The following is a 19,013-nucleotide window of genomic DNA, read 5'->3' on the forward strand; positions in this document are numbered from 1 at the left end:
AACTTACCAACTCAGACTGCTTTACAGTGGTGGTGATAGGAACCAGGGGTAGTGATGTCTACAACACAAATATAACCATTTTATTTACTATCCAAAATGTCCAGTTAATTTACATGTGTCTTGTGAGTTTTGTATTTGTAATGATGCTAATGGTAAAATTGTGGTAAATCTGAAAAAACAAGTTTGCTTTGGGGACTAGTTTATCTTACAACCAGGGCGAGATTAAGATCCTTTGGTGCTCCTGGACAGTAACACTACAGTGCCCTATCCCTATAAACCCACTGATAATAACATTTTAATAATAATTAATAATGAATATTATTGCTGAAAAGGTCTTAGGATGGTTTTGCTGAAGATCAGTTGGTTATTATGCCATTAAGAGGGCATCAGTTCACAAATCATTAATATCATAATGCACGTCATATAAGATGCCACACTGAAAACCGTTCCACAGACGTCACTGTACCCAATTCAAACAGAAATAATGCTTTTTGGATATTTTTGGCTGTATTATTGAATTTGCTTTGGTGATGTGGGAATACACTTTAGGCCAAAATGTTCTCTCAGAACTATTGTAAAACAATGCCTCAGGCATCAGGCAACATATTAATATTCATAACCATTTCTTTTTGTGAGGTAGTTTTCAGAGGCATGTCAGATGTCTGGTTCCTATCACCGCCACTGTGAACAATTCTGACTCTGTAAGTTTCTCTAGAACAGAGCATTTCACACCAAACCTCTTTGAATGGCTAAATAAAAATCATGCATGGCCACAGCTCATAGTAATGTGTAAGAATCCCTGATTGCATTGGTAAGCATTATTTTTATTAAGAAAGGACGCCCTAGCTGGGCTCTGTAACTTGATTACTATTCCTTAACATTATTTTGGAAGATCTGTACTTGAGTAAGTAATTTTTTACATATAAAAATAGTTTTAAAATCCTGTGCATTTGAATGTATTGTTTTTATTAAAACATCAAACTAATCTCACATCATTGTAAAATATAACTGCCAACAACTAATTCTATTTGTCTTGTGTGCAACGACCAGTACCACTGCACCACATCCCACCAAACAAAGAACTTTTAATTTATCTTTTAAAACAGTTACTCTTTTACGTTTCAAAGGAAATAGTTTCCTTTATTGCGGTACTTTGGTGGTATTTTTGACTCCATCTTTCTTTGTTTTTTTATATCCTTTACAGGTGGTTATTTTCCACGAAGCAAATGATGTAAAATGGAAGAGTGTTAGAGTGAATAAGTGAAACCTGGAGTCTGTATAGGTCAGCAAAAATGAAGTGCAAAAAAAAGCACAGGGGAGAAACTACACTGCTAGAAAAACCAGCACAGACCAGCAAATGTTGAGTTTTGGATGCTGGTATGCCAGTCAACCAGCATGACCATGTTGGGTGACCAGCTAAACCAGCACCAGATCAGCATAAACCTGCTTAGACCAGCATGGAATGCATGCTGGTCTGTGCTGTTTTTTCCAGCAGGGTATAGACTTAAATAACCCTAAAATACTAAACATTAGACCAAATGCTAACATGTTCACAACAACAGTTCTAATCAAATCTTGTTAAACCTTCTAACAGTGCATGCCACTTTTAGCTTTGCTTCTCCAAACTGTGGCCTGGTTGTCCATTGGGAGTTATTCTGAGAGAAAAACAGTGTCCTCTGTGGCACCATATCAGTTTACTGCATCCCCTGCATGATCTCCAGCAAAGTCTTCTATCAACATTCTGCAGTCATGTCCTTTACTCTGATCATTAATGACTGAACAGAGATATGAACGTGTAGATGTGGCTTGACTGGAAATTGCATTTCCTAAAATGTGCCACATTTTTCTCAGATTGCAGTGCTGGTAATCTTTAATAGACTTGCTTTTATTATTTCTGACACTATATTATATAACATAAGCAGTAGAAAAAATACTGTATATACAACACTAAGCCTGGTATGTGTCATGCAAGACGATAACTGAACTCAGTAAGACAACATTAAATATTTTATTTTTCAAATAAAAATACTCAAGAAGTAAAAATCCTTAAAAAATGCATCATTTGTAACTAGTAAGTAAAACAAATGCAACATACAAAAATTTTATTGTATACAATATAAGTATTCTTTTCTAGTCTAAAATAAAATCAAATGGAGTATAATTATAAACATAATAATACAGGGAGATTCACTCGAAAGAGGCCCTGAATATTTTGTAATAACTCTTACTAGGACGAAGCAATCTGAACAAAACAACGTTCAATGTGCTCCTCAGTATATGGAGCTTTGAACAAGTTGGGATGCCCCTGCGTCAAAGCGATAAGGTAGGCACTGGGCAGCCGTTGCAACATTTAACCTCCATTTGCAACTCCCAGGTGCATACCTCCGTGCCCCTTCATGTGTCTGGCAGGAAAACGGATATCACTTCCAGCATCGCATGTAATGCAATCGATTACACATACGTCAAGGTATGTAGCATATTTTTTTTGGTTCAGATTGTTTCATCCTAATGGGAGTTAAAACAGAATGTTTGGGGCCTATTTTGAGTGAATCTCCCTGTATGAAAATAATAATAATCTAAATTGAAAAAATAGTATATAATAATATTATCAACAATATATACACAACAGTTAGTTCAGGCGACACAACCTGACTAGCCAAAAAATGTTGCTGTTATATCTGATAACAGCATGTTTTCCCACCATACCTGTATCATTTTGCTGACCAATGGTCAGTAAGTAACAATAACAGTGTCTTTACTTCAAAATGCTGGGCCTGCCTTTTTTGGCAGAAGAAACTGTCAATATGAAACATATATTTGGGGTGTCTTGGTGTCTCTTGTTTTCTTTTCTTTCTAAAACAATTGTATAAAAGCAATACAACGCTTCCCATCAAGCTGCAGCTGTGACCAAATCACAGCCTTGGTGATATTCATGATAACATACTGCTTCTCGTGTTCTTGAGTTGCTTAAATACACATTTCAAACACCTTTTTGATGAGTTGAAACTTTTCAATCAGCACTGCACATCTGCAGCACACCTTACTGCACATCTACAGTGATCTTCCTCTGGCTTATAGAAAAGAGAGTATCTTTCCAAAAGCCTGAATGCATAGCGTGTGTGTGAGAGTTTGTTTGTGGGTTCTTCTGAATGTGCACGCTGACAGAGCGGAGGATGTTCATGCTCCGGGCAGTCTTCCCCATGATCCTGAAGAGAAAAAACAGAGAAACTGTGAAGCACTGCAGAATTCTGGATTTTGCTCTAAATCTCCTCCTACGCAGAGTCTCATGCAGTGGCAATAAAGTGCAGACACGAAAACTCATGAGGAATGAAAAAGTTGAGAAGGGGGGCAAGTGCTCTCGTACAGATAATATGGAAATTCTAGTGCATTCTGGTGCAATCAGAGACTAAAACAGAGAGGTAGGTGCTATGGAATTATTTTGTTCATTGACTTTACCATTTCCAAACCTTGAACCACCTTCTAGACATTTTGATGCATTGAAAAATGAGCACTACATCGATGGGTTGGCTGGATAATGACTATGAACTGATGCTGTGCTGTGTTTAGGGGGAGAGGAAGGATTCTCACTCAAGCTTTAATACCTGCTAGATGTTACAACAGTAGTATAATATATATGCAGATGCCAAAAAGGACTTGATGAGATAATCACCTTCAATAGATGCTTATTTTTAAGGATCCATTTTTGTTTGAAAGTTTAAGAACCGCCACATAATATCAAGGCTTTGTACCATGTTGTTCCCTCTAGAACAATACATCCAAAGCAAGAACCATTTAGGAATCTTTATTTTTAGGATTTTAGGTTTACAGCTACAGACTGTAGCCCATCTGTTGTCATGCATAATTTGTCAGCTCTCTTCTACACTACCCATCATTGCTAAGTTTCTGACCACAAAAGTGCTGTTGAGCAAGTTTTATTTGTATGACAGACCATTTCATTCTCGCGAGAGAGTCCAAAATAAAAGGCATATGATCCTACGGGGCTTTTGAGCAAAACTGGCATTTGTAAATGGGAAATAATATATAGACATACAGCATAAAATGTGTCTCTATAGCATAAATGTTTCGACACTGTTACTCCAGTACAGGGGCGTCCCTAGGCCAGTTGTAAATATTATGTAGTCCACGCCCCCAAATGAATGTACATCGTTAGTTCAAATCATCGACAGTATTTTGCATTTATTCTTCATTATCAAACTGTGCTATTGTGTCTCCAAATTCACAATATATACTGTGATAGCGTGGGGGTTGCTGCTGCTGCTCTAATCCACAGAAGACTCGGTGGTGCCTCCAGAGATTTTCTAACATAACAAAAGATGACAATCGTCCTCTGTTTGGCATTGGGGAAACCTAGAACATTAGTTCAGCCAATCGTATCAGACATCGTAAGTTGTAAGCCAATTATTTCAAACCTTGTAATTTATAAGCCAATCATTCTTCTCTCGAATACCACTGGATCCTCCGAATTATGATGTCGTTAAAGAGTTGAAATATGAATATTGCTAAAGGTGAGCTAAAGCTACTGCACATTGAATTGACATCATTAGACTGGCCGCCTCCTTAAGCAGGTACAGATCTGTCGGTATAGATCTGTCCTTTTACCTTGATTTGAAAAGATCTACAAACGTACCTTTTCTTTGATAAGAAGCCCATCAAAATATCCCACCCAGAGGTTTTATTTACAGGTATACTTGTAATTATGCGCTACAGTAGAACATTTCGATAAGGTAGCACAGCTCGTCAGAGCACCATCACAGCCCGCCTTAGTTTCGTGTAGCTTAGTGACATCAAATTGATGCGCAGTAATGGTAGCTTTAGCTCCCATGTGGCAATATTTGTATTATAGCTCTTTAACGACCTCGTAATTCGGAGGATCCAGTGGTATTTGGAAGAAAAATGTACACAGGACAAAACGTATCGGGTTCTGAACATTTTTATTTAACACAGGGGGCGATAGAGGCGATTTTTCGAAAACCCTATTCATTCTGGACATAGAGAAATGGAGCTTAGACCCGGAGTTCCTAATATGGACATAACGAGGACTACAGAATGACGCACGACTACAGTGGTCCATTATATCAGAGCCATGCTACTACACCAGAGGGCACCTGCGAGTGAGTACCCAACAAATAGGAACTAAATGGCTAAAAATGAAACTTTAAAATAGTTTCGAATCACTTGCCCAAAACTTTCCTTTAGAAAGTAGACGTTTGTATTTCACCTTGTATTTGTATTTTGTATTTTAAAAATATAACAAGGTGTCAAAATGTTTTTGCTGCTCTGTGTTCAGGAAATGATTCTGGTATTCTTTTATATTAAAAGTCTTTAAGCATTTATAAACCACCCTCTAGCATATGAGAAACCCGGAGGACATTACAGAGTTGTAAGTCCCCTCTCTACAATATACAATATAAGTTATATATTGTTTTTACTTCATATAGCTAATTCTGTTGATGTGTTGATGATAATGCATGTTTATACATAATCTCTCAGTCTGTAGATGATAATTAAAAGGGGGCAGGTCAGTAACCTACCAGTCAGGTGAAAACATTTTTGCCAGTTTAAAAAAAAGAACTCATTTGTCTTTTAGGTCTTGTAAATCTGAGTTCAATTAAACATTAACATGTTACTAAATCAATTACATGTTACTAAACAGGCAAGGAGTGAGAGAAAACCAAGCTGAAGAAGTAAGTCTGATAAAGGGTTGTGATCAAGAACAATACAAGTGAGTGTGGTTTAAGCTTTCAGTTAATTATTACTGAATCTGAATCTGAAATGTTATTCCCTGAATATATCCAAATTTGTGAGACTAGAGAAAATATTATTTTTGTGCTGTCAAATCACACTCTTATCTGGTTGCATAACTTGAACCTATACCAATCTGTAATCTGTGTATTTGAATAACATATTTAGGACCTGCATCTTATCTAAGAGGGGAGATACCACTGTCTGACTTCAATACCTTTCTTTTATCTGTGTAGGTGGACAGATGTAGTATTTAAGGCGTAAAAGATCTTTGCATAATGCACTGTACACACACTAAAAAATAAATCCTCCTGGGGGAGCAGGACCCCCCTAGTAAAGGTTTAGCCTATCCATAAATCTCGCCCCTGCTCCAGCAACAGTCCCCTTTTATATCGATTGTCAGTGAGTGCGAAACACTTTTCTTAGCCAATGAACGAGTCAGCTCGTGAACTAAGCCCTCTGTACATTAACACTGGCGTCCTACTGCTCAACACCTGTTTGCTATGGCAAAATGTAAGGATATTGGTAAGGTTTAATTGATTTTTAGTGTAATGCATTCATTTATGGTCTCAAAATTAAAGGAAATTCCCATGTGAATGACTAAAAACAAAATTAGCATTTTTAGATGTTTAGCTCCATTCACTCACTTTCATTGAATACTCTAGCGTTTTGAGTGGGCAGGCTGCCCCTAGTGAATCTGGCATGGTAGTGGTGTCGCTGCTTGGTGGAAAGTGGTTCACTGCCTAAAAATATCCAGCCAAAAGTGTGGGATGAAACTCATCACTGATGAAATTGTCTGCAGTAGCAGTCGCAGTCTGTATACCACCAAAGTTAGCTAACAAGCTAGCTAAGTATTTCTAATAACGTGGCTGGTGAATACACACCCCACGTTTCCTTAAAATATATCAAAATAAACAAAAACAAAAAAAATAGGCTTTAATTTGGATAAACTCTACTGTTACGTGGAATGTTATTTTATAGAAACCAGAAGTAAGATAGGAGTAAGTAAGTCGGCTGGTGTGCAAATCTGTCAGTGTATAACCATCAATTCGCCATTTAAAGCTTAAGAATTAGGCCTAACTGTGTATTCACAACATAACTGAAATATATTGAGGGGGCTCTAATATTATCATTTGTCTTTCTGTAGTTTCATGCATCATCCTGCTTTAGTTATCTTTAGCCTCACTCCATGCGGGTGCGTTACAGTTAGTTTTTGTGGATCTTCATAGACTGTGTGAAACGTCAGTGAAAATATATATCGGTGGGGTTTCATAAACTATTCCTAACATTTACAAACATATAACAAGTTACTGGCACTGTGTCTATACTTGTCTCAAAAACATACAAGTGTAATTAAACAATTAATGAGCTAATGCAAGATATAATGGTCTAGCATGCGCTGGCTAGTAAGCTAGCTAATGTTTGATAACCTTAAACTTTTTTCTTTTGAGCTTATAAAGACTAATTTGACCTTATAAAGAGCCCCTGTTTAGTTTGGTTACCCCTGGCTTGGTTTCATAACAAAGCTTTGAAGAACTGAATCTGAAGATTTTGGTTCTTGTAGGAACCAGTTATGGATCCAGAAGAACCTTTTAAGCAAAAGTTCTACAAACAACAATTTTTGAAAAAGAAGAATCCTTAGGAGTTCTTTTAAGAACTTTTTAAGAGGTGTCTGTGGAAAGAAAAATGCAGCACCAGCTAAAAAGAGTTCTTTAAAGAACCATCCATTGAGAGATTCTATAGGAAATTAAAGGTGTTTCTTCATTGCTCCAAACAACCCTTTTTGGTATTGCTTGGGAACTGTCTAAACATTGACCCTATCATCAGGAGACTGTGGGTTCGATCCCCAGTAATGCTACATCTATCTGGGGTGAGGAGTCCTATAGAGCACAATTAGCCTCTGTCTGTCTGGGTGGGACGGATAGTCCTCACTCTCCCCTATCATTCAGCACAGTGCTAGCCAGCGCAGGCGTCTGTTAGCAGACACAACAAAACTGGCAGTTAGCAAACTCCTCCAAGTACATTCAGCTGTCCTGTGACATTGTGTTAGCGGCAGCTCAAGTTAGATGAGTCAGAGGAAGCTTGTGTTTGTCTTCGCTTGGTATCATGTGACTGGGGAGGCCTAACTGGTGGGTGGAATTGGATACAACAAAATTGTGGAGAAAATTGGGGAAAAACTTTCTTACCAGGGATGTTTTAGAGCTTGCTCTGTTGTGTAGCGCAGCTCAGGGTCCTTCTGTATCAGGTTACGAACAAAATCTTTTGCTAAAAATGTGACACATAAAGTTATCATTAAATGACTTGAATGAAATGGTTGACTTGTTAGAACTGAATTGCATCCACACACTAAAGGATGATATGCAAGGTTGCTGAGTCTGTACACAGATTGGAGAGAAGGCAGAACTCTTACCAGACTCTGAGATGTCATCCCAGAAGGGAGAGTCAAACTCATACTCTGCTTTCTTGATCTTAGAGAAAAGAAGACTCTCACTCTCTTCATAGAAAGGGGGATATCCACAAAGACTGCAGCGACAAATCATACATCATGTTTTTCATTCTCCACACTTCAAAACATAATGAATGCTTCAGAATGCTCACAAAACACTCAGGGAGAACATTTAAATATGAGTAATATAAAAAATTCTGAGATTACAAAGACATTTTGGTGGACCCCTTGAGGAAAAATACATTTCTACACAAAAAATGCATTTTGCTTTGGTTGCTGAGGGTGAGTTTTCTGTTAGGGATGCACACAGTATTGGCCGATGCTGAGTACCAATACTAACTCTGTCTATCCTAAATAGCTTATAAATCCTTATTTATACAGCTCCACTTTTTTGCATAATAAAATATATCAAGCTTGAATGATGATTTTATATATATATCAGGCTTCTTTCAGTATTCCCTCTTCAACCACTGTGTAACCAGTGTGTTACAGTTAATGTTAGTCCAGGTTGTTATTGAGGGAGTGAACATTAGTCATATGGAAATATATATATGCAGTCAGAACTGAGAGCTTTCTCTTCTAAGAAAGCTGTGGCGACACTGGGATTTGAACTCATGACCTACTGATGATAAGGAAGCCAGACAGTTGAGATCCACACTCTGGAGCCACAAATTTGCTTAAATTGGTCCAAAAAGACTAGAAAATGTGAATTAATTCAGAGCACTCAAGATCCTTTTGCTCTGACAACTGCCTGTGCTTAAATAAAGGACAGTTACCTGTGCTTAGATGAATTTGCTCAAAAAGAAGAGTGTCAAAAATCACTCCTTATTTGATGTTATTAAACCTTTTGTTACCATTTCATTTTTTTTTCCCCATAATATCGTGATTCGACTAAGTGCTTATCAGGAGATCATGAGTTTGAATCTCAGTGACTTTGCAGCTCTCTTTCATGAGCAGCCTGAGAGGAAAAAGCACTCAGCTTTTATTCCCCCAACCTAGGGGCACTATTTGATTTGGGAGAGATCTAGCCTGCAGGTGGAAATCATCAGTGAACAAACTGGAGGGAGTGGGAAAAATTTAAGCAATTTCAGCTTATAACAAGGACACCACATTCACTTTTTTTTACCTGAGACAAAAGTTAGGAGGCCTTTTAAATAAATTAAGCTTTGGTCAAGTTGGGAACTCAGAAAAGCTCCTCAGGTGGTTGCCTTAGAGGGGACTTTAAAAAAATGACACTTAGAGACACTGACTTTAAAAAAAATATATAATCATGACCAATGGTTACTGTCACTACCACTGTAAAGAAATCCATGCAGTGCAAACTTCAAACCACTCTGGATGACTTTGAATTGTGCAGAAATACTGAGAAATTGGTGAAATTCTCCATTCCCCAAATTTAAAGTGGACCTGGCTAATTTAACAGTATACAAGAGGTAGCATGTATGTGGGTGGTACCTAAGTCCATGTGTGTGTTTACAGCCACTAGGGGGAACCTATTCACTGACTACACTGTCACTGCGACAACAACATGGATTAAGCTGACTACTGAGTGATTAAAGTGACTAATGCTCGGAAGTCTATTTCCAAATCCTATCAGACCCTTTTGTTTTGATGTATGGCTCTTCTTAGATGCCCGTTGGTAGTCATCAATGTTGACTTTTATGCAATATGTGTGCAATAGGTGTGTGGCAGATGGTGCAATGGAGGTTGCTATAGGATCGCTTAAGTCAGCAGTAGCAAGAGTCCTCACAGGATGTAAGTGATGACTCCAATAGACCAGCAGTCCACTGCTTTACTGTAGGGCTTTTGACCCAACACTTCAGGAGCTGTAGGCAAAGAAACACCATTATTTCATTGAAATGGATTCCAATTAAGTTGTATTCCACAAAAGTCAATATATTGCTGGAGTGCAGGTCTGTTTATAAGTAATCAAATGTCGTAAGGTTGATCTCGCTGATCTCTTTCAAAGCCCTCACCCAGGCCTCCTTACCCACATAGCCAGGAGTTCCACAGGTTGTAGACATTATGCCATTGTCCTCTATCTTGGAAAGACCGAAGTCACTGATCATTATCTTGGAATTGTCATCTTGGCTGTAATAAAGCAAGTTCTCTAGCTGTGGGGAAAAAAAGAAAGATTTTCAACCTTTTGATCCATGTATGTGTGCATGTACGTGTTGACCTTCGTGTGCTCCATACCTTCAGATCACGGTGTACTATCCCATTCTTATGCAGGTAATTGACTCCCTCCAAAACTTGTCTGATCACCAGACTAGCATCCTTCTCTGAGAACATGCCCTGGTTCAAGAGCCGGTCGAACAGCTCACCACCTGAAACTCTACAAGGTAAGAATAAAGAAGAAAAACTAAAACATCACAATTACAAGAGAAGGTTCAGTGCATTGTAAAGCACACAAAAATAATGAGGTATATATTTAATTCCTTAAAAAGATCTGAATGGTGATGTGGGTTTGTTGAAACAGTAGCCATTTCCGAATTACGCATTTTACACACAACAATGAGAGTAAGAATAATCATCAGTGTACTTGTACAAACTAGTAGTTAAGGAGTTAAGCTGTGCACATGCATGCTATGTGCTTGACTTTATAGTGGTTAAGTGCACAGTTCAAGCTGCCTCCAGGGAAAGGCTCCACTCTTAGCACTACATTACTGCTAGTCTGTTGTTGTATGTGTGCTGTAATTTGACCCATCAGCACAGCTCTGAATGATGTATTTATCATGGAAATTCATATCATGAAAAAGATAAAAAAAAATATGATATCTGTGCAGCCCTCTTTTTGGAGTCTAAATTGAACCTGTTAACCAATGTTTTTTCATAATATCAGTACAGTGCAAGATACCTACAGTTGCATGACAAGGTAGTAATGGGTGTGACTTTCATAGAAATCTTCCAAAGCCACAATGTTCTCATGTTTGATCCTAAAAAAGACAAAATGGAGAGGTAAACATATTGTAATGTTATATATTACAGCCCTTAATCAGCTGCATTATAATTAGAGATGGCATATTGTTATCGATAAGCATCAGTATCTGTGCAATATCAGCAGAAAATGCTGGATTAGATATCAGTGGGGGAAAAGAATGAATCCAATCCTGTGACAAATCTAGCCTCAAGGTTTAAGGTATTGGTATCAGTAAAGAAAATGCGGTTTCATGTCATCTCTAATAAGAACTTTCACCTCTTCAGAACTGCAATTTCATTCTCCAAGCTGGTATTTCTGTTCTTCTTTACCACACACTTCATGGCATACTTTTTTCCTGTCTTTATCTCCTTTACCATGAAGACTTCAGAAGACGCTCCCCTAGAAAGAGAGAGAGTGAGAGAGAGAGTTGATTAAGGTAGCATAAGTTTACATGCATAAAACTGGAGAGTTTACCTTGTACTGCAGACATCCTAAATCAGACAATCCATTAAGTTTATTTATACCAATATCATTCAGACAAAAGCCTCAGTAATGTAAGGAAACTCTCACTATGATGTTCTCTAAACAACTCATACAAACACGTTAATCGCTAATAGAAACTACTAATTTATACCAGTCTAAGAAGTAAGATACTGTTATATACTAATGTCTGCCTCACTCATGTTAGCAACAGTAAATATGTTAACAGCTATGGTCAGTGTTCATTCAGATTCTCTGTAGCTTATGACACAGCTCTTCTCAACTGGGGAGCTGGGCTCAATGCGGTGATGCATATTCCTGTCTGCCAGACTGATTAAGACTCTCAGACTGACTGAGTGCGTGTCATAGTCTAAACCTTGTCTAACCTGAAGACTCTTGTTATTCAGTGAGGAGTGACACTTCATTCACGTTCAAAAAGAAATCAAGGTTATCAGACAGTGAATAAAAACACCCATGGTGTATCTCTAAAAAGTATAAACGATGATATATTGTTTATACACATATACAGTAATATTGACATACCATAATCTTGCTTTTCACTTTTAGCATTTTTGCTAAATAATGAACTTGTATCCATGATGATCTGTAAGCTTATTTTATTTATATTTCATATCGTTTTTTTGTAACTTTTTAATTTTTTTTGCTTGTTTGTTTTTTTGCAATTCACATAGTACCCAGACCCTGACGGTTAACTGCAATGTGTCAGTTACTGGGTACTGGGTAATATTTTAGAATAGAAATAGAAACAATAATTGAAAATATGCCATAAAATACCAAAATACTAATAACATCAAATCATGGAACAAACAGTCCAGTCAAAACAAGCTATTTTGTTTATTGTAACTGAAGAAAATAGAACAAAACAGACCAATCAAACACTGTCAGGTTTGCAAAGTATTATTATTAACTTTAATAATGTAAATTTACATATTGTCTGATGCTGTAATATATTTAGAAAAGATAATGATATTGCCAATTTTACTGCATTGCCCAGCACTACTCAAGTTATTATTAGCCTTGAAAAAGGTAGTCTTAAAACACTGGTTTGTTTTTAGGAAACCGTTTTACATTATATACGTTTTTTGAGTGCATGAAGTCCATTTTGATTGTATATGATCAGGCAGCAAGTTCATCTACTGCAGTAGTCAACAACCCTGCTACTGGAGGTCTACCTTTCTGTAGACTTTAGCTCCAACCATAATCAAACCCTCCCTGAAAGTCCTTGTTAGATTTGGGTTGGAGTTGAAACCTGCAGGAAGGTAGATCTCCAGGAGGGCTGGTGACCCCTGATCTACTGGGCATGTAATTCCTAAAGCTTTCTTCACCATGTGAGCCAGTATCAATATGGTGATGCATATTCCTGTCTGCTAGACTGATTAACGCTCTCAGACTGACTGCCCACGCATGTGTCATAGTCTAAACCCTGTCTAACCCTAAAGCTCCCACCATTCATTGAGGAGAGACATAGTTCTGGCAGAATATATAGTTCTCTATTTTACATTACACAGTTCTGGCAGAGTATATAGTTCTATATTTTACATTAAACATAGTTCTGGCAGGGTATATGGTTCTATATTTTACATTACACAGTTCTGGCAGAGTATATAGTTCTATATTTTACATTAGACAGTTTTAGCAGAGCATACTAGAGATCAAGGTTACTAAACAATGAATAATGAATGAATGAAAAATGATCACTAAAAAGGAAGGAACATTAAGAATTTGAAGCACATATTCAGACAGTGTTTCCAAACTGGACAAGATTGAGGCCTAGCCTAGCCTATCCGGGCTTTCAATCTGTAAAAGTAGGCCTCATTCAAATCCCATCATGTGTGTCAGTCGGTCTCTGTCTGCTTTAGAGGTTGAAAATAGGCCAACATTGATCAGCTGTGATAGGAAGAAAATCGGCTGGTGTTGGGACTAGGCATTGTTTACAGTATGGTGCCTCTGAAGTAGGCTAATCTCTGGTCTAGATCCACACTGTTACACTGACCTATACATGCCATGAACGATGTTAAAGAACATATTTTACAAAGCTTAGGTGTACCATCTAGTAACTACACTTTGCAATGTGGATATATTAGTTCATATATGTACACATACATTATGATAGCACAATGCTTGGCTTGATTAACTTAATGATGAGGATGAGGATCTTGGCACTAGAAAACAGTGCTCAACAGGAACAGCTGAAAACTACAGTTTTTGTAAGATTTTAGTCTTTTTTCAGCAGGACAGCAATACTGCAAAGGGTCTTGGGGAAGGAAGAGCATGTTTCAGATTAGGGATGCACAATGATTTTGGAATCATATCAGTATCGGCAGATAACTGCTTTAAAAAATGATCTACACTGGACAGAGTTTTAGATTTGATGGATATTTCAAACCAATATTTTGTCACATATTGTACTTCAGAAGAGCAGAATGTTTAGGCAGTGGTGGGCTAAAATATCTACACTTTATTCATTTAATTGCATTTGTAACACAACAGAAATGTTATATTCCTCTGTAATGCTAATTCAAGTAGATACAGTCCCAATTTCAACACTTTATAAATGTTTATGTATTGGCGTCTGCATTAGCAGATATATACATTAAAGATATCTGATACTAGCTTTGGCCCACAATTCTCATATCGGTGCATTCCTGTTTCAAACACTTCACAGTTCAGTCATTTTATTCTTGCCAATCAGAAGCAAGCTTCTTCAAGTCATTTAGATCTACACTATGCACTTCCCCAACTGTTTTAGATGTTCCTCCAGAATCAGTGATGCTTAATAAAACCTCATGTTTAATCAGCAATTACATAAGATCTTTCCCTTTGTGACTTGTACCACGTCGACAAAACAGTAGTGCTATAGACATTATTGAAGTTTGTTCAGGTGAAACACATAATTTGAGACTTTTACTGTACTGGTCACTCACAGCCCAGCCTTATTGCTAGCCATAGTAAGACCAGGAATAAACTAACCACACATGAACTTCTGTAATTTAGCATCTATAATATTAGTAGTAGTGGCATTGTCATGCAAACCCTACAAAATAAGAAAAAGAAAAAATCAGTGCAAAAAAAGAGAAAAAAACACAATGTACTCACGATCCCAGCACCTCCATGAAGTCAAAAACCTCTCGAATATTATCAATGTTCCTCTTCCAGCAATTGTCAGCTTCTTTGTGACCCATTTCACCACTAGTTTCTGCAAGGACTTCTATTCCACCGTAGAAAAAAAGGTCTTATAACTTACAATTATTCAGTTAAAAATATGAAAAATTATGTTTTCTAACCAGTCCATGTAAGGTTAATTTACAGAGAACAAAACATATCAGTTGTACCTTTGTTGGGAGGCAACAAATTTCCAAATATTCCAGGAGCCATTGGGTTTGTTACACAAAACCGGTCATAAGCAAGTTAAAAGCACTTAGAAGCGGTTTCCACTGTGCTCCCCGCAGGCTTAATGAATGCACGTGTGTAGCCACTCTCTGCTGCGAGGCTTAAAACAAGTGATAAAGGTCAGGCTGCTCCTCACCAGCTAGTTGTCTGTCACTTCTAGGGCACTCGTGACTGACTCGTACCTATGTATGTGTGCTAATACCTCTCCTAGTCACGAGCAGCCAATAAGCAATGACAACAGTCCTTCAGACTAACCTACATTACCTTGACAATTACTAGAAACGTCTCCTAATTCGCTGGTTGGTTGGTTTATAGATAGTAAACACTGGACTGGTTTGGTGCAGAAGAAGATTAAGCCCTTTGGCATCAGGCCAGATCTAATATTTTGAGCTAAACATCTATAGAATAGAAATAGAAATAAAAACAATTTAGAAATATACACAATTGACAGCCACCAATTAATCAATTGATTGATTGATTGATTAAAGACACTTTATATATATGTATTACTTCTAAATATATCTTCTAAGAACAGGACTATATTGTATTACTACATTGTTAATCCTCACTCTTCATATTTAATGATGCGCTTTAAAATGTGCAGTCTTATACAAAGGTTTGTGTGTGTGTGTGTGTGTGTGTGTGTGTGTGTGTATATATACACACATGCATATATATGCCTTATAGCAAATAAATAGAAACTGTATTAAAGACTGTATTTTTAGAATTCCAGAATAGAAAGCTGGGAACATCTGGGATTCTGTAGGAGGATTGATTTAATAGGAAATATTAAATGATTCATGTATTTATATGAATAACAATTTGAAAGCAACTGATGAGATAAGCAGAGTAAGGACATTCTGCCTATTCTTCTCCCATATTCTGGACTTACCTGATTACATTAGTGCGAGAGAAGACTGTGGCCTATTAAATGCAGTCCATTTGAGTGAGGATTGCTTTGTCAGTCATTTTAAAGGGTTTAAACAGTGACAAGTGTTCTACAAGATGCTCTTCACTTACCCTCCGCCCAAAAGCACGTTGTGGCCTCGACAGATTAGCTTGTCGGGAGACGTGCAGCAAGGTTGGAGATTACACATCCTCACAGTGGAAGAGGAGGGGCTAGCGGGAAAAGCACATCAATCACATTTGAATATGCTTAAAACACTGAAAAAGGACTGTGTGCTCCTACAAGATTCACTGACAGTCCAAATGGTAGTCCACAGAGGCCTGGACAGATTATTTGGGTGGCACCTAAATAACCAAGGCTGGAGATGACATTTCCTTGTGATGGAAGACGATTACTGAGCAGCATAAGCACATATACAAGTGTGGCTTTTGGTTAATAAAGTCTCATTGTGTTTGTTGTAACGAAAACAGTCTTAATATTTAACGAATGGATTGTTGTTTTAGTACAACCTTAAACCATTTCTTAACCCTTTGTCCTGACCTGTCTATTCCCTCTTACAGTACTGCACAAAAGTCAGAGACCACACTTCATTTTTAATCAGTCAAAGCAGCCATTAAGCACAAGTTATTTATTTTTGATGAGATGTAAGATAATCCACTTTTAAAAGGGGAAAGACAAAAAAATATAGGGAGAAGAATGGTAGTTTACAAAATTGGAGGTCAACAAATTGATTAAAAAATATAGAAAAATGAGTCTTCTAACAACAATGTAGACCACCCAAACTGTCACCATCAGATAAACAGTGCTTAAAGCTCTTATCTTTTTGAGATTAACATTGTGTGTTTGAATCATGAAAAGCAGAAAATGCAACCAACTTCAAAGACTGAAATTGGTGCAGAAAAACCTCCCTGCACATTTATTTCGAAATCTCAAAACCCAGATCTCTTAGGGCAATAGAAGCTGGCAAAGAACTGCCTAGTAAAATCTTTAAAATATCTAGTATGCATTTTTTGAGGCTTTTGTGCAATTTCCTGTTAAATAGGTTTTCTGCTTTTTTCCTGATGATGGAAAATGAATATCTGTCACAATGTATATGAAAAAGGAAATGACCTTCCTGGCCTTTTGACTGAAAAAAAAAAAAAATGACGAGTTGTCTCTGACTTTTGCACAGTACAGACTTTGTCCTGGTTCCGATCTTATCTGACAGACTGTTATCAATTTGTCAGTGTTAACAATAAACACTCGTATGCTAGTACAATATGGTGTCCCCCAAGGATCAGTGCTTTTCTCTCTGTACATGCAACCTCTTGGTAACCTAATTTGCAGGTTCGGCGTTAGTTTTCACTGCTATGCGGACGACACACAACTTTACATATCTGCTAAATCAAATGAGGCTCTGAATCTAAATAATCTTAAAGAATGTGTTAAAAATATCAAAAGCTGGATGACCAACAATTTCCTTCTTCTTAATCCTAATAGAACTGAGGTCCTACTACTTGGACCCAAATGATAGATCTCAACTCTCCAAATTGAACTAAATTTAGATGGCCATACGGTCATTCCAAGCACTACTGTAAAAAATCTAGGCGTCATTTTCGATTCCAGTCTCTCTTTTGATACAACATTGTTAGAACCGCATTCTTTCACTTGCATAACATTACTAAACAATGCAATATTCTAGCCCTAAACGGTGAGGAAAAGCTGGTGCATGCCTTTATAACTTCCAGGCTGGACTTCTCTAACACCATTTTAGCCGGATGCTCCAATACTTTCCTAAATAAGCTCCAACTGGTCCAGAACGGAGCTGCTAGAGTCCTTACAAGGACCAAAAAATTTGACCATATATCCCCAATCCTGTAATCATTACACTGGCTACCTGTTAAATTTCGTGCAGAGTATGAGATCCTTCTCTTAATATATAAATCATTAAATGGCCTGGCCCCGCAGTATCTTCCCCACATGCATGCTTCGCTCACAAAATAACGGCTTGCTGACAGTTCCTAGAACTAGAAAAACCACAGCAGGCGGTCGAGCATTTTCCTACGTATCCTCAAAATTGTGGAATCATCTCCCGACCTCTATTCGGGACTCAGACACACTCCCATTTAAAACTAGACTCAAAACTGATCTGTTTGCACAAGCATTTTGCTAATATCAGTTGTTGCACTATTAACTCACTAATATCTCTCCATAAACGGACCTGTCTCTCTCTCTCTCGCTCTCCCTCCCTTTGAGCCCCTGAGCGAGTCGCCACATGTGAGCCACCAGAGCTGCTAGAGTCACCAGAGCTCCATCTTTGTTGGCTGATCTGCACCGTTTTGACCACCATAGAGTTTCATCTTGTACAAAGCTGTGCAAACCTCACCTGCATGAACTGACCCTTCTGCTGATGCTGCTGCTGCATAAACTCAAAATATCTAACTAACCATTGCTCCACCTGTTTTCCCCGTTTTATATTCTAATATTTTATACTAATGCTGTTTGCTATCCGGTGTTGACCAGAGGTGGATGGGTTCTCCTTTTGAGTCTTGGTTCCTCTCAAGGTTTCTTCTTCTTGCTCTTAGGGAGTTTTTCCTTGCCACTGTCGCCATTGGCTTCCTCATGGGGGCTTGGACCCAGATTTTTCTGTAAAGCTGCTTTGTGACAACACCTGTTGCAAAAAGCACTATATAAATAAACTTTGACTTGACAACTGTATGTCCCCTGTATGCTACCATTTCAATGTTTGGAATCACTTGGAGTCATTTCAGTCATCGACTACTCTGTTCATTATTCTGTGTACATCTAACACATCTTTTTATTGTAGGTTCTTGCTAGTTATTTGGAGCTGTGAAGTTGCACAGGACTAACATATTTTTATACATTTTTTCTGCAACGAAATTGGTTTTAATTCTATTGTAAATATGAATTCCAAACTTTTAAACAGTGGAGCATATCACTAGGATATAAACCAAATAACACCACCATCAAGTCACGACTTTGGTGAATCATGCCAGGGGAACACATTTGAACCTGGTCCCTGGCAGTAGAGCATTCTCATGTAGCCATGGATTACTGCTGAAATCAGTCATGACTCGTCTTTATGA

The 19,013-nt window shown here is 37.7% G+C and overlaps 1 protein-coding gene across 1 annotated transcript; it reads right to left on the reverse strand.

Annotated features, from left to right (window-relative positions):
- Window positions 1-2,273: 2,273 nt before the first annotated feature.
- LOC118822546 (calcium/calmodulin-dependent protein kinase type 1G-like) lies at window positions 2,274-15,193 on the reverse strand. The gene is made up of 10 exons (XM_036591664.1): window positions 14,963-15,193; window positions 14,727-14,838; window positions 11,406-11,528; window positions 11,071-11,145; window positions 10,406-10,544; window positions 10,200-10,323; window positions 9,960-10,035; window positions 8,174-8,286; window positions 7,950-8,028; window positions 2,274-3,206 (listed from the first exon to the last, which is right to left on the reverse strand). The coding sequence occupies exons 1-10, from the start codon at window positions 15,003-15,005 to the stop codon at window positions 3,041-3,043; spliced, it is 1,050 nt and encodes a 349-aa protein (XP_036447557.1). The 5' UTR covers window positions 15,006-15,193; the 3' UTR covers window positions 2,274-3,040.
- Between the last annotated feature and the right edge of the window lie 3,820 nt (window positions 15,194-19,013).

This window comes from Colossoma macropomum, unplaced genomic scaffold, assembly GCF_904425465.1.
Source record: "Colossoma macropomum unplaced genomic scaffold, Colossoma_macropomum, whole genome shotgun sequence".
Taxonomy (NCBI): domain Eukaryota; kingdom Metazoa; phylum Chordata; class Actinopteri; order Characiformes; family Serrasalmidae; genus Colossoma; species Colossoma macropomum.